The 15,817-nt window shown below is 44.6% G+C and overlaps 1 protein-coding gene across 1 annotated transcript in view; it reads left to right on the top strand.

The window, feature by feature from the left end:
• The window catches only part of Spen (spen family transcriptional repressor), a 73,378-nt gene that overhangs the window by 21,030 nt on the left and 36,531 nt on the right, over positions 1-15,817 (top strand). Inside the window, exon 3 of the mRNA XM_055610855.1 lies at positions 1,386-1,862. Coding sequence (XP_055466830.1) covers positions 1,386-1,862 — 477 coding nt within the window. The remainder of the gene's footprint in view (positions 1-1,385; positions 1,863-15,817) is intronic.

Genomic DNA, 15,817 nt, shown 5'->3' with positions numbered 1-15,817 from the left:
CCCCCCCCCCCCCCCCCCCCCCCGCATGTGCAGGGTTTTGGATCCGATCCTGGCACTGCAAAGCAAAACCAGTGATGTTAGGTTAGGTCACTGGTAATAGCTGCTGAGAGCAGCTCGAGGATGCCAGCATTCCCGCTCTGATCTCAGGCACCTTGAGTGCAGCCCAGAACCTGTCTCCTGCAGTCATGGAGCACACATATTAAGAAAATGAATCATGGAATAGCTGTTGAAAAATTATGTAGCAGTGGTTGAGAACACGAGTTAAGACAACTTTCATTCTTGGGTAAAGTTGTGCAGACTTTTGTTAAGCAACTTTCCAATATTTTGATATCTTAATTGCTCTTAATATTCCACTTTCATTTTTAAATATGACTTATTTGGGCAACTTATGTAGCTTAGTAATTTATTTAGACCACCCAAGCGTCAAAAATTTATAAGAGGCCTGATAGCAGCCTATAAAGTAGTATAAGCCTTATAGTCTGAATACTAGGGAGATTGAACCAGGGGGATTGAACACTACAAGTCTAGCCTGGGCTACATAGCAAGGCCCTATCTCCAAGGGAAGAAAAGTTCAGGAGTAAGAAAATGTTGCATTTGAATTTTTTTTGTTTTGTTTGGCAGTCCTCCTACTGAGGAATGTGGGACATCACAGGCTTCACATTGTCTTCTCAATGCAGATGTGTCCCAAAATAAATCACAAACAATTAAAAGTCTAATATGTTTTACTCAGAGGAAACCATAAAAAACCTTAACATTAAATCAGGCCTGGTAGGTGCATTCCTTTAATCCAAGTACTTGGAAGTAGAGGCAAGCAGATCTCTCAACCTTGTCTGCGTTAGCCAGGGTTACATAGTGAGATCCTGTCTAAAAGCAAACCCCAGATACAAGTTTTCATGTTAAAATTGGGGTATAAGCTGGGCATTGTGCATTGTGGCATATGCCTGGGATCCTGAAGCTTAAGATCAGACGTTTAAGGTCGTTCTTAATCTGCACAGGGAGTTGAAGTTAGCCTAAGCTGTATGAGACTGTCCTAAGACAAAAAAAAAAAGAAAAAAAAAAAGAAAAAAGTTGATGTTCACAACACACACCTACCCACAGACCCTTTAGTACAAGTTTAATACAAATTGGAAAGTTCCCCAGGAAAGGCATCACTGCTGAGGAAGAAAAGGCATCACTGCTGAGGAAGGCCCAATAAAGTAAAGATGCTCACTAGTGCAGTTTTGGAGCCCAGTAAAATGTCGAGCATGTCAGTGTTTGCTTACTAAGGTTTGTGCTGTTTAGAAAGTGATGAGGTGCAAAGACAACTCTGGAGTGAATGTTTGCATGACTTGCACTCAGTTTTGCTTGCTCCTTTCTGATTAAATATTTTCCCCTCCTAAATGCAGGGCTTCAGATAACAGGGAGCGTGCTTATGAACATAGTGCCTATGGACACCATGAACGGGGGACAGGAGCATTTGATCGGACACGACATTACGATCAGGATTACTATAGAGACCCTCGAGAGCGGACTTTACAACACGGGCTCTATTACACTTCTCGGAGTCGAAGTCCAAACCGCTTTGATGCTCATGACCCCCGATACGAACCTAGGGCTCGGGAGCAGTTTACACTGCCCAGTGTGGTACACAGGGATATCTACAGGGACGACCTTGCCCGGGAGGTCCGAGGCAGAAGGCCAGAGCGCAGCTACCAGCACAGCAGGAGCCGCTCGCCGCACTCCTCCCAGTCTAGAAACCAGTCTCCGCAGAGGCTGGCTAGCCAAGCCACCAGGCCCACCAGGTCCCCCAGCGGCAGCGGCTCTAGGAGCAGGTCCTCCAGTAGTGAGTCCATCAGCAGCAGCAGCAGCACCAGCACTGACAGGTAGGTTCACAGCCTTCACGTTCTCCCATAGTCAGTGGTGAGCAGTGGTGGTGACGACAGCACTTCATTTCTAAAGAAAGTGATCTCGGACTTTATGTTTAATGAGTAGCCTGCAGACATCAGATTAACCACAGTCTAACTGATGCTTTGCCAGTGCTGTTTAATGTTAAAATTAAATTGCTAAAAAAGAAGAGAGAGTGGTGGGAGCCTGGTGAGGGGCAGGTTTGTGGCCGCGGGGCTCTGTAGTTCACTTTAACCTCTTAAGTGTGTTTGTGGGGTCAGCATCGTGGTGGGTCCAGATGTTCCTGGAAGCTGTTTGGTTAAATGTGTTGGTGGGAATACATTGTTTATTACCAGCAAGTAAACAACTTTTAAGTATATTTTAACACCACAGTGTGCTTTACCAATTTTATAAATGCATCCTTTCACCCAGGGTTACAGTATTGTTCTCCAAGGCTGGGTTAACTCAGTTACTGTGCTTTTTGGATACCAAGGAGTTTTATGTTAGCAATAGCAGTAATTAATTGAGGCAACCTTAACCAGGAGGCTTAGAGCTTAGACTGTATTGGTTTTGAAAGTACAGAGTTCAGTAGATGATACATTCCGTGGGTGACACTGAATAGTTTCCTTGTGACTTCTCACCATTTATGTGAACCTTACTGTAGAAGTAGCTTTGGTGGCACATGCCTGTATTGCCTGCTACACGGGAGGCTGAGGCAGGAGACTCCGCACCCCACCTACCAAGCAACACCCTGTGTGGATCTGCCATTCCCCATAGCTAAAGAACCTGTAGTTCCCAGAAAATAAGCAACACTTATTTTTTGTGAATATTAAAATGAAAATGGATTGTAATGTGCGTACTGCGACCTCAGAATATAAACTCGCCTTCTTGGTAGGCGGCTGTACCTTACTTCACAACTGCTCTTCCTCTGTTGTTCCTCGGACTGGTAAACCAGGTGCCTGTGTTTAAATTTAGGTATGTGTGATAAATTTAGATCATGTAGCCTCTTTGACCTGATTTAAAAGTCCAGACTTTTCTTACAGTATTACATGCTTACACTTAAGCAAATGCTGGCAGCTCAGTCTTCATGTGGGTCTCTAAGTGAGGGGAGCAGGGGCCGCCTCTATCGTGAACTCAGTTGACTGCTCTCTGATCACTCACCCCTGATGATGCAGCTTTGCCAGGCCACGGAGGAAGAGGATCCAGGCAGTCCTGATGAGACTTAACAAGCTCATGCAGATGGCAGAGGAGGAGAACTCCCTCTTTCAGTGGGCTAGAGGAAGGGGATAGTGTGAAAGAGGGAGGGGGGACTGGGAGAAGTTGATGGAGGGATATAAAATGAATAAATTGTTAAAAAAATTAAAAAAGAAACTAAAAAGAGACAGAGAGAGAGAAGCAAATGCTCATGTGATTGAATACCTCTCTTAGGCTTCCTAAATTGTCTAATTCAAATTAATAAAATGGGAACTTTATGATCTAAGTATTTGGAAATTGCCACACTTAGTGAACTGGTACTCACTTTAGGAAGCCAGAGAAATCAGATTGGCCTGTTGTCTGGATGAAGGGCAACGAAGTTTATTTGAATCTTATGAATAGATTATAAAATCTTGTTGTGTTTCACTTTCTTCTGCCTGGAATTGTTTCAGATACTTAACCTTTTATCATTTCTCTAAAACCTGCCCATTAAAGGAACCCAGTAGCATTTCATTGGGTCAGAACTTGACTGAAAGAGTGTGTGGATGTTGATGTCAGGAAAGCCCATGAGGTCAGGCCCTGTGGTGACTTTATGCTGAAGGCCATGTTTACACAGCCCTGAGATGCAGGGCTTACATGCACTTGTGAGCCTCTGGTGCTCATGGAGCTAATCTTTGCTCACAAAGCTTTCAGATCTGTCTTCTGATGGTCTGATCTTGAAGAAGGGCAGGAAGTACCTGGAAAGGACCTGAGGACTAAATCTCAGGGAGAACTTGGGTGAGCATGAAGATTCTGGAGATAACTGCTGCAGGTGACCCTGTGAGGGTTGGTTACCTAATGACACGGAGGACAGGAGGTAGAGGTTCGGAAGGCTACATTTCCCAGCTGAGCAGTTTAACTGCCTGGCTTACACAATGTTTTATATGCTTAACATTTAGTACTTTAAGGCCCATTTGTGTTCCTTATAGTTCACTTGGCTCTGATTTGTGCTGGGAAGGCCACCTTAACAAGGAGCAGGGGATTCAAGCCTGCTTTCTGAGGACAGTACTCCATGGCCTTGGGGAAGGGTCATGATTCTTGTTCTGTTCCCCCACCCACTGTATCCTAGGCTGCTTCAAACCCATTATGTAGTAGAGGATGACCTCCTGTTTCCACCTCCTCCATGTTGGGATTACATGTGTGTGACACCAGGCCCTGTTTTTATGGTGTTCTTCAAGTTGAAACTGGGCTCTCTGTGTGCAAGGCAAGCTGTGTATCAACTGATCTGTGTTTTGTCTTCAGCCTTATTCCGCCCTTTAGGTGTTTGTTTTCTCCCTTTAAAGAGGTTCTAATACATTTCTTGGCTTACTGGTTTCCCTTCATATTTAGTAATATAGAAAAACATACATCATACACACACACACACACACACACACACAACAAGCTTTTTTCTTTTCCCTGAGCAGAGGAAAAGATTGTGTTCACAGTTCCATTGATTGAGGGAAATTAAGAGGGTTCCAAAGCTGCAGTATTGTCTGGACCTCCTCGTATGTGTCACTTTTAGTTCCTTACCTGAGCCTCACATTAGCGTACTGATGTTCTTCTACTGTCAGCAGTGTGACAGCTGCTTTGTGATGGCGGTTTGCTATGCATGTATATATAGAACAGTGGGAGGACAGAAAGAAAATTACTTGACTGGTGAGACCTAAGAGGTAGCATTGGTTGGGCTGTGGAGGATATGTAGAACTTAAGAAGAAAGGCATTTTTTTTAATGTAGAGGAAGGACTTTTGGGCAGAGCATGATCTGAATGTTTTGAGACCAGCAGATTTTTTTAATTTTTTTTAATTTTTTTATTTTTGGGTTTTCTCCGTGTAACAGCTCTGGCTGTCCTGGAACGTACTATGTAGACCAGGCGCCTTTGAACTCACAGAGATCCACTTCCCTCTGCATCCTGAATGCTGGGATTAAAGATGTGAGCCACCATGCCTGGCTAAGACTAGCACATAATTTAAAAATGGTTAAACATGTTAATAATTCAGGATTTTATTCTTTTAAATTTTAATTATATTTTTAGGGTTTACTTATTTTACGTGTATTAGTGTTTTGCCACATGTACCACATGTGCCTGGTTTTCACAGAGATCAGAAGATGGTGTTAGCTACCCTGGAACAAGAGCTATGATAGTATGAGCCACTGTGCTGGTGTTCAGAACTGAACCCAGGCCCTCTGCAAGAACAGCAAGTGTTGTTAACTGTGGAGCGGCTCTCCAGCCCCCGGGCTTCTGCTCTTTATGCAGAGAGAAGCATTTAAAGGAGTTAGAAGAGAGGTAGCTTGTGAGATGTGTATTTTGAAAAGGCAGCTGCTGGGTCCGCTCACCTGGTAGAGTGCTTGCCTAGCATGCATAAGGCTTTGTTCGGCAACACACACAGCAGCAACAAACAACAAAAGACCCCAAACCCACAAACCTTCACCACCATGCTCTTCAGACAAACCAAGCCCATCACAACCACAGAAAGGCACCTGTAAGCTCAAACTAGAGTGGATAATGGTTAGGTCCTTGGGGGAAGGGAAACAGGCTGAGAGCATCACGCCTGGCTGTGGATGGTGGAAGGCAGGGTTAGGAGTCAGGCTGTGCAGAGTCATGAGGAAAAGACTGTGCCCCATGGTGCACTCCAGGGCTCTCCACCATGAGCTGGACCAGCTCTCTTTTCTCTCTGCTTTTCTCAGAGAGCTTCTTTCACCAGACTCAGGTGGGAGACTTTGATGGGATTCTTAGTTAACATGAAGGAGAAGGCAAAACCAGTGGAGATAGGTGGGAGCTCCGGTCATGTGATCACAAATGAATTAGGTCCTTAAGTACTGAGAAGGGCCTCTTACCCTGTGTTCCTTTATCAGATGTTGTTTCTTTTCCTCTATAGCTAAGTAACATGAAAAGAGCCATATTTTAAAATGTTATGCAAAATTAGACTATTCATTTCTTTTGGGAAAGAAATAGCTCTTTTAAATCAGCTGTGTTGTACACGTTTATCACTTTGATAGGAGGATCAGAAGTTTAAGCTCATCCTCAGCTACATACTGGATTTTGAGGCCATCTTGGGATTCATGAAACCTGTCTGTAAAACAAACCGAAGACACATGTATCCCTTTAATCCAGGCAAGGCAGAGACAGGCAGATCTGAGTGAGTTCAAGGCCAGCCTGTTTTGCAGAGTGATTTCCGTGCTGGCAAGGCTACATAGTGAGACTCTTATCTCAAAAACACCTTCCAAAAAACGCAAGACCAAAACACTAAATAGACAAAAACACTAAAAATACAAGCCCCTCTTGCTCTCCCTTTTTGGGTGATTTTTGGATGTCACAAAAGCTCTCTAAAGGTGTTTGACGTTAACGCTGTATATTGACACAGTATAAGTTGTCCACCCCATAAAGAGTTTCTCTCCTGTCACCTTGGCTGATTGGGAGGCCAGCCTTTGACCCGCAATGTTTGACCCAGCTTTGGTGGCAAGACTTGTAGCAGCACACCTGAAGTGAGTGAGCACACAGTGACTGTGGTTGTGTGGTCTTCCTGAAGGACACACCCACAGTTTCTCACAGCTTTTCACAGTGCTTTAGCTGGTAAGAAATGGGCCCCTTGTATAAACTTCCCTGGGCTGTTGGGAGTGCCTTTCTCTTGTCATAGTTGCTTTAACATATTACTTTTCCTTTAATGGAACACTTATTTGTTTTAAATTGAGTGAGAGAGAGAGGGGAGAGAGAGATGTATGTGATATGTATGTTATATATGTGTGAAGTCAGAGGACAACACTGGAGTTGGTCGTCGTCGTCCCCCCCCCCCCCCCCCCCACGGTTTCTATGTGTAGTCTTGTCTGTCCTGGACTCAATTTGTAGACCAGGCTGGCCTCAAACTCACAGAGAGCCCCACCCTCCTCTGCCTCCCAGAGTGCTGGGATGATAGGCGTGCACCACTGCGCCCTCCTCTTTCCCCCCTTTTTGTGGGTGTCAGGATTGAACTCAGGTGTCTAGGCTTGTCCACTGGTGACCTTATTCACTGAGCCACTCTGCAGGGCTTCAAAAGAACACCCGGCTATTCATTTGTTTGTTCATTTATTCATTCATTTTTTAAGAGTTTCTCTGTGTAGCCCTGGCTCTCCTGGAACTCTCTGCAGACCAGGCTGGCCTTGAATGATGAGCTCCACCTGCCTCTCTCCTAGTGCTGGAATTAAAGGCTTGTACCACTACTGTTCAGCTGGAACACCCTTGTTTGTCTATCTGTTTGGTTTAGTTTTAGTACTAGTCTTCATTGCTCACGGCTGCTTGAGGGGATAAAACAAGAGGAGTGGATGGCACCAATTAGACCATACATACCAGCTTCAAGGACTTGTAGCAGACCCTTTTAAATGCACTATATTTCCTGAGTGTTTGAAACCAGAACATGTTTTATGTGACTGATATTTGAAATTCTCAAAGTGAACGGGATCCCACTGTCACCATCAAGTGGGGTTTGGGTGTTTCTTCCCTAGATCCATCCTCGAATCTTCACTAGACAACTTTTAGATGCCTCCTTTTGCCTAGTGTGGTACTAGAGGCACAGGCCAACAAATCAAACTGAGATCACTAGGACCTTAAGTCCCAGTCTTGGGACTTAAACACCTGGTAGGTGTTTGCCAGATGTATAGAAAGTCCTGGGTTTGGTCCCCAGCACATTGTCCTGAGTGTGGCACTGTTGCCTCCTTCCTTAACACATTTCCGTGGCATAAGGGAACAGTCTGTTTCTTTTTGAAAGGAAATGAAAAAAATTTATTTATTTATTTATTTATTTATTTATTTATTTATTTGTTGTTTTGAATGGAGGCCAGGCTGGCCTCAAACTCAAAGATCTACAACTTGTCTTTAACTCGTGTGTAGGGATTAAAGGTATGTGCCACCACACCTGGTTAAAAATGACATTTAAAAAAAATGAACTTTCTTTATGTGCTTGTGTGTGTGAGCACATGGCCTGAGGAGGCCAGAAAGGAGCATCAGATCACTTGGAGCCAGGGTTACAGGTGGTTTCAGAAACCTCTTGTGTATGTGCACATGGGTGTGGTGTTTGTGTGGACTTCGGAGGACAGCTTGCAGGGGTGTGGATTGTGTCTCTCCTACCATGTGGGTTGTCAGGTTTGGGGCAAGTTCCTTTTAACCATATTAGTCATTTTGCTATCCTGAAAATTTTTTTAAAGGGGTTTTGCTAGTGATATTTATGGCTGTATTTAGTTTAAATAAAAATTTTGACTAAATTAAAAGTTGTCTGTGAGTAGAACTGGTCTTTAATGATGTTGTAATTCGAGGTGGAGGCAGGAGGATCGGGAGTTCAAGGCCATCCTCAGTTACATGACTGCTTTTGGGTCAGCCTGAAGGCTACACGAGACCTTGTCTGAAATGAAAAACAGAGTTGTCTGTACTGTAATGCCACTAAGCTTCCCCTAATGTCAGACAGTTTGACATTTTATCTTACCTGAATTTGGGGTAAAAAGTAAAAACAGTAATTAAAATGTTGAATAAATTCTGGATCCTTCTCCCACACCTGTGGTTGGGGATCAAATGAAGAGCTTGCTCTACCACTGAGATATACTTGTGGCCCCTGAATGTTTTTGCCACTAGACATAAAAAGATTATGAAGAGATAAAAAGGTCCCTTTTAATTAAAAGAAAACGTTAGCATAATGCAATCCTAGTACTTTGGACACCAAGGCAGCTTAAGTTGAAGGCCAGCCTGGCCTACATAGTGAGAAACCTCTGGTAAAACAACAGAAATGTTTCTGTGTAGTATGCTCTTGTTTCCGTGTCTGCATGGTTTTGTGAGCATCTGTGTGTTCTCTACAGACCATAGGTAGCTTTTGTAGAAGAGGCTTTAACCTTACAAGCTCTGCAGTTCACAGAGTTAAGTTATGAAAGGCAGCTTTCCTCTAGTTCAAATGGAAACACTCTCAAAATTGCTGTCACTTGCAGGGTTTGAAAGAACGCGTGAGGGAACCCTGGGGTTGGTAACGTGGTCTGTGTTGGTTGACACCTTCATTTTGCTTTTCTAAGTGTTAATTAGGAGAATGAATGCTTTGTAAAATCTTAGAGAGAGAGAGAGAGAGAGAGAGAGTGTGTGTGTGTGTGTGTGTGTGTGTGTGTTTGAATGCAGGTACGTTCCTGCCACAGTGAGCATGTCTGTCCTTGCCTTCATCTTGTTTAAGGCAATGTTTCTTGTTCCCTACAGCTCCTGCCATGGTGAGCCTTACAACTTGCTGGGTTTCTCCTGTCCTCACCTCACAGCTCTCTTGTGATTACAGGTGCAGGCTCCCATAGGGATGGAAGCTAAAGGCCTCAAGTTTGCACAGCAAGCACTTGACTATGGTCTCTCCAACCCTTGTTCTGTTTTTTTTTTTTTTTTGGAGAAGGATCTTGCAGTGCTGATAATTCCTATGTGTGAGGAGTATAGGTGTGTGCCATCATCCTTGGCTTGTTGAGAAGTTTTAAAGTTAGGGCAATGCATTTCCATAAATACATACCATTATAGTTTGTATAAATGCTCATTTTCTTACCTGTTTATGCAGTTTGCTATGATAATATATAATTTACTAAAAAGTACCACATGTGGGAGCAGCTCTCCTACATACAGTAAGTAAAAGTTCCTTGCTGGGTGTGGTGGTGGACACCATTAGTTCCAGCACACTGGAGGCAGAGGCAGGCCAACCTATTCTACATGGTGAGATCTGGTATCCAAAACCAAAAAACAAAAACAAAAACAAAAATCAGATTAAGATGAATTCCTTTAGATTGAAAGGTTTGTTTTTTTTTTTTTTTTCTTTCCCTTTTGAGTAGTATGGAGAAAAAGATGCCTGTGTTAAGAGACCATTGAAATGGACCATTGAAATGGACCATTGAAATTTTGTCAGTTGCAAAAAGAAATACATGTGAATTTGTGAAAGTCAGCAATGGGGTCTATATTGCTTTTTTAGAATAACAAATGAAACATATGTTTTGGGGGCATTCAGGAAGGTTTGCGGTAAAGGCTTAGAGATTTCAGAAGATTACGGATGTAGCTTGTTGAGATGGGGGTTCTGGGAACCCAGGCCCTTGCACGTGCTCTCCTGTAAGCTCCACCCCTAACCAGCACACACTCCGAAGAGGGACGGCTCTTAATTTGTCTTGTGGCTCTTGTTTTCACCTAAAATGCAAGGATTTACACTCTGATTTAAGCCTAAGTAAGGTGCTGCATTGCCTTACTTGTATTACTTGGTTCAAAAAACTGTCAGAGAAAATCTGCTGTGAGAAAAAAACTGTAAGCTTTACTGTGGGCCCTTCTAGCTAGTTAGATGACGTTTGTAGTTTGCAGTTTCCTCCTGTTTGTGAAGGAATCCAGTAAAAAAGTCAGTTAATGGTTAACCCGTCAGTTACGCTGCCTCCTTGAGGTATGGTGTCCAGATTTTCTTGGAAGTCCTCAGAAATGGTAGTCAGTGGCCAGGCCTGAGGGACAGCAACAGCTTGCGTCCTAAAACGCCTCCCAGACTTTTTTTTTTCTTTTTAAATTTTTTTTCTCTAGTGAGTGCGCATTCCCTGCTTCATGTAGTTTAGGGCTGTTTAAAGGTGGAATGTGTTTAGTAGAGTGTCCTGGTGAGAAAGAACACTGCGGGTTTTCTGCAGTCCCCTCTGTGGCAGCCTGCAGAGGTCACTGCAGAGCCCCGTTTGGCCAGCGTTCCTTTTTTTTGGCTGCTGCATGCTTTGCTTTGTGGTTCCTCAGTGCCACACAACCGCAGATCTTAAGGCTGCGAGGCGGCCCGACTGGGCCAGGTGTGGAGCCGGGAAAGCGGCTGCTGATGTTCTGGTGGGCCTGCACAGTTCCGACAGTGGGGATCCGGCAGCAGATCCATTTTCTGGCTAAACGTTTTCCCAGAAACGCTGTCAAGTCTAGAATTTTAATAACGCTTAAAAAGGAGTGGGGGTGGGGAGGAAGTGAGGCTTCTGGTGGTGCCAGGGCCAGTATAGGTCTCAGTTTGGGGCTCAAGGGGGGGTGGGGAGGAAGTGAGGCTTCTGGTGGTGCCAGGGCCAGAATAGGTCTCAGTTTCGGGCTCAGGTGCTGGGCTGACCCGGGTTTGCTCTGCCCTGCCGCTGGAGAAAAGAACCCCAGAGTCCGCCGCTGAGTTTTGTTCGGGAAGCTAGAAACTGTTGTTATGTTTGTTTCTTAAACCAGCCTGAACTGGAATTATCCGGTTTGAGTTGGCTGTTTGCCACCTCTTGGAGGCTTTCTTGTTTTGCCAGCATTTGCCTTGTTTGTGGCGTTGCTGGGTGGGGGGTGGGCGGCTGGGCAGAGGCTGCTGCCTGGACAGCAGGCCTGGTGGCACGGGTGTGCTCGTGGGGGCGGGGTCCAGCGAGCCTAGAGGCGGGGCCGGCGGCCGCTGTCCCTTGGTCAATGCTCAGGCCTCTTGCCCCGCCCACCTCTACTGTAGTCCGCTGTCCTGAGCCCCCAGCAAGTAAGGTGTGTGATGTCTGTCCCCCTACCCCTCCCCACGGTCCGAGAGCTGGTAACTGGTGTTCCTGGAGCTGCTTTTAGACCTGTCAGGCTTTCCGTTCTTTTCTCTTGGATTGTGTTGCGGTTTTAGTTAGGTTGAAAGGAATTAAAAAAAGTTAGGTTAAGTCTGTGCTTTGATAGTGTGTGGATTTTAACTGTGATGTAAATTTTTTTTTTTCCTTTTTTGGGGAACGGTGGAGTGTTTCAAGACAGGGTTTCTCTGTGTAGCCTTGGCTCTCCTGGACTCACTTTGTAGACTAGGCTGGCCTCAAGCTCAGAGAGATCCACCTGCCTCTGCCTCCCTGAGTGCTGTGATTACAAGCGTGCACTACTGTATTTAGTGGGACAGGGTCTCACTACGCAGCCCTAGCTGTTCTGGAATTTATTATGTAGACAAGGCTGACCTTTGAATTTCACCTGCCTCTGCCTCTGAGTGCTGGGATCAAAGGTGCTACTATGTCCAGCTTATACGTCTTTGATAAAAGGTTGCAAGTAGCCCAGGCTGGCCTCTGCTTTCTGGAGGATTTCCTAGAAATTTTGATCCTCATCTCTACTCCAAGTCCTGAGTGTTGGGCTATAGGTGTAAGAAGGCTGGTTCTCGCCTTTTTATTTATTAATTCCTTGCCACTTTTTTTTTTTTTCAGCTTTTTAAGATTTATTTGTATCTTTTGTGCTTTGGTGAGAGGATTCCAGATCTTGGAGTTACAGACAGTTGTGAGCTGCCATGTGGGTGCTGGGAATTGAACCTGGGTCTTCCAAAAAAGCAGTTAGTGCTCTTAACCTCTGAGCCATTTCTCCAGCCTCCACCTTTTTCTTTTTAATGATGGGGTGGAAACTAAGATTTAATACTTACTGAGCAGGATTCTACCACTAAGCTGTATCCTTAGGCCCCCTAGCCCCCGTTTTTTTTTTTTTTTTTTTTTTGAGACAGACAGAATTTCACTGTGTCTTGCACCTTGGTTAAGTAGGGTTTGCAGGATTCCTGGCTTACATCGGTCCTGGATCCTCAAGCCGGGGCTGCTAACCAACCACTGAGTACCTCTCCAGGCTCTTGGCCTCACTTCTGGGCCACCATGCCTAGCTACACTTAATGGTCAATATGGAAAAGAAGGTTAATGTGAAGGTTATTTTAAAGTGATGACTAGAGGTTCTTATGTATATCTATGAACGTACAGAGGGGTTGTGCTGCGCTGCTCCAGAACATGGCTCAGAGAATGAAAGCTGAGGACATTGTACGGCTCTTCCTTATTTCCAGCAAGGAGAGCTGCTTGTGAATGTGCTAGGTCACAGTGCTTGCAGCCATTTTGCACGGTTGCTTTGTGTCTTTGGGTGAAAATTCTAAAGAAATGGTTTTGTTTAAAGGGAACAGCTTTAGGCCAAGGTTTCTTATAACTTGTAGACACTTAAAAATAAGCCACTGTCCCCAGGTTGTAAAAAAGTTAAGGTGTCCCTGGGTAGTTAAGTGTGTTTCAGTCCTGAGACTGCTTCCAAGGGTCGCTCAGAAGCAGGTACTAGCAAGCTTCTCTCTTGTTCTGGGTAGGAGGGGGAGTCAGCCCCCAACGTTCAACTGGAAAACGAGAAAATCTCAAAGTATATTGACTTAGGCATTGATACAGGCGCCATCATTTATACCTAGTTGGGATTTTATTTGGAATTAAAAACCACATGTTTTACTGAGTATAGTTAGTGACTGACATCTGGAATCATTGCACTCACAAGCCTGAGGAAGGAGGATCTCACTCAAGGCCAGTTTGAGGTGCACGATGAGATCCTGAATATTAAAAAACCACAGACAGAGGCAGATGGATCTCTATGAGTTCAAGGCTAGCCAGGATTACATAATGAGACTTACTTGGTGGATTGAATGAGAATGTTCCCCATAGGCTCATGTGTTTAAATGTTTATTCCTCAGTTGGTGGAATTGTTGTTGGGGAAGGATTAGGAGAACAGGACCTTGTTGGAGGAGGTATCTTGCTTGGAGTAGTAGGCTTTGAGGTTTCAAAAACCCACAGCAGGCCTACTCCTGATCTCTCTGCTTCCTGCCTGCTGATCAGGATGTAAGCTGTCAGCTACTGCTTCAATGCCATACATGCCTGCCTGATGCCATGCTTCCCACCATGTTTATGCACTCGTCATCTGAAACTGTAAGCAAGCCCTCAATTAAATGCTTTCTTTTGTTGATGTGGTTGTGTTTCATTACAGCAATAGAACAATAACTGAGACAGAGCTTGTTGCAAAACAAAACAAAAAGGCCTCTCAAAACAACCCTTAAACCCCCCAAAACAAACAAACAAACAAACAACAAATAAACAAACAAACAAACAAACAAATAAATAAATAAATAAGGTCCCTGTATTCTATTTGGTTTGTGTATTGTCTTGGTTCATACCTTTCTAAGCATTTTAGTTGATTTTTACATACTTCCCAGTTAAGTGACTAAGCAAATCCCACTATGACGTTATTGACACTTGAGACTTTCTCATTGCTCTCCTGACTTGTCAAGTCCAAAGGAAACTCCCAATTCCTGAAACTAAATATCCAGAAATGAGCTCAGCCTGGCGTACAGGAGGATTTCTGGTGGTTAGATAAAGCCAGCATTCCTCGGGAACCTGTGAAGCTGCTGCTTCTCATCTACCAAAAGGAGTCATTTTCCTTACCTCTGGCCAAAGGGACACAAGGCTCTCCAATTAACACACACCTGTGTTGCCTATCAGCATATCAAGGTCCATGTTAGCCTCCAGGCTCCCTTTTCCTTGCCCACAAGTACTATTGCAATTTTAAAGACCCCATGGCAGTCTCCTGGCCCCTCTCTCCCTCCCAGCTGTTCACTCTTTTTATAACCTAGCTATTCTCAGCTTCTGCTGTTCTCACTACAGCCTTCCTATTCTCCACCCCCTGCTGTTCTCCCCTTTCTCACAGATGGCTATGTTCAGTCCACCTTTTTCTCATTCTGCTTTGGACTCTCTCAGATGCCTCTGGCTGTTCTTTTTCATGTCTACAATAAAAACCTTAACCATGCTGTGGAGCAGTCCTTTTTGCAGTTTCTTTACTGCATCCCCTGATGCACTGACTACGATGTCTTTGGATGTTTTCAGTACTGCGCTGTGAAGAAGGCTTTCTTGTTCTTCAGGTAGACTTGCTTTGGCTATGGAGAAAGCGGTTGTATTTGATGCTCTTGTAACTTCATTTCTTTTACTTTTCTTGAGACAGGGTCTATCTGTAGCTCGGGCTGCTCTCAGACAATTCTCTTGCCTTAGCCTTCTAAGTGCTTGAATTCTAAGTGTGTTCGACCATGGTAGGCTTTATTTGGTTCTTTTGCTTTGAAGGTTACCTGAGAAGGAGCTTTTCTGAAAAAGCACACTTGTGCAGATATGCACAGGCACGCACACAGACATGCACTCATGCCAAGAGGGTATTGGGGGGGAACCTGGGGCCTCATGCAGTCCAGACAGATGTCGTGCCATGCTCTAACCTGTTTTCTGAATCTCAAGAGGGATTGCCAGCCTGTGGCAACTTGGGCTCATTCACTTTGGAATTAAACTGAAAGTACTCTGGGCCAAGGTTTGCAGAACAGTTTGCAGACAGTTTGCAGAACAGTTTTTCACTTTACCCACTGCATTTTGTACTTTGAGGCAAAATCTGATCACATTAGGACACCTCCTCACACACACATCAAACAGTAGTAGTACTTTTTCATAGAGTTGTTTTTTTTTTAAATTTTATTTATTACAATTTATTCATTTTGTATCTCAGCAGTAGCCCCCTCCCTCGACTCCTCCCAATCCCGTTCTCTTTCCCTCTTCTCCTCCCATACTCTTCCCAGAGGACCAGAGTTCAGTTTCTAGCACCTATGTGGTGGCTTTCAACCACCTGTAACATTAGTTCCAGGTGATCCAACACCATCTCTGGCTTCCTTAGGCAGGCACCAGGCACACATGCAGGCAGAGTAGCCCATACACATTAAATAAATCAACTTTTTAAAAAGGGCAGAGAGCAATTGAAGACACTTGATGTTGAACTCTGATCTCACATGTGCACATAAGGGGCATGCTTACATAAGTGTAACAGACCGTTGATTGATTGGTTTTCGAGACAAGGTTTCCCTGTGTAGCCCTGGCTGTCCTGTGACTCACTCTATAGACCAGGCTGTCCTCCGACTCACAGAGCTCCACTTGCCTGCCTCTGCCTCCTGAGCACTAGGATCAAAGGTGAGCGCCGCCGCCGCCGCCGCCGCCGCCGCCGCCGCC

Source organism: Psammomys obesus, unplaced genomic scaffold (assembly GCF_907164565.1).
Source record: "Psammomys obesus unplaced genomic scaffold, mPsaObe1.curated_primary_1811, whole genome shotgun sequence".
NCBI lineage: Eukaryota > Metazoa > Chordata > Mammalia > Rodentia > Muridae > Psammomys > Psammomys obesus.
This window is presented reverse-complemented; position numbering and strand designations above follow the sequence as displayed.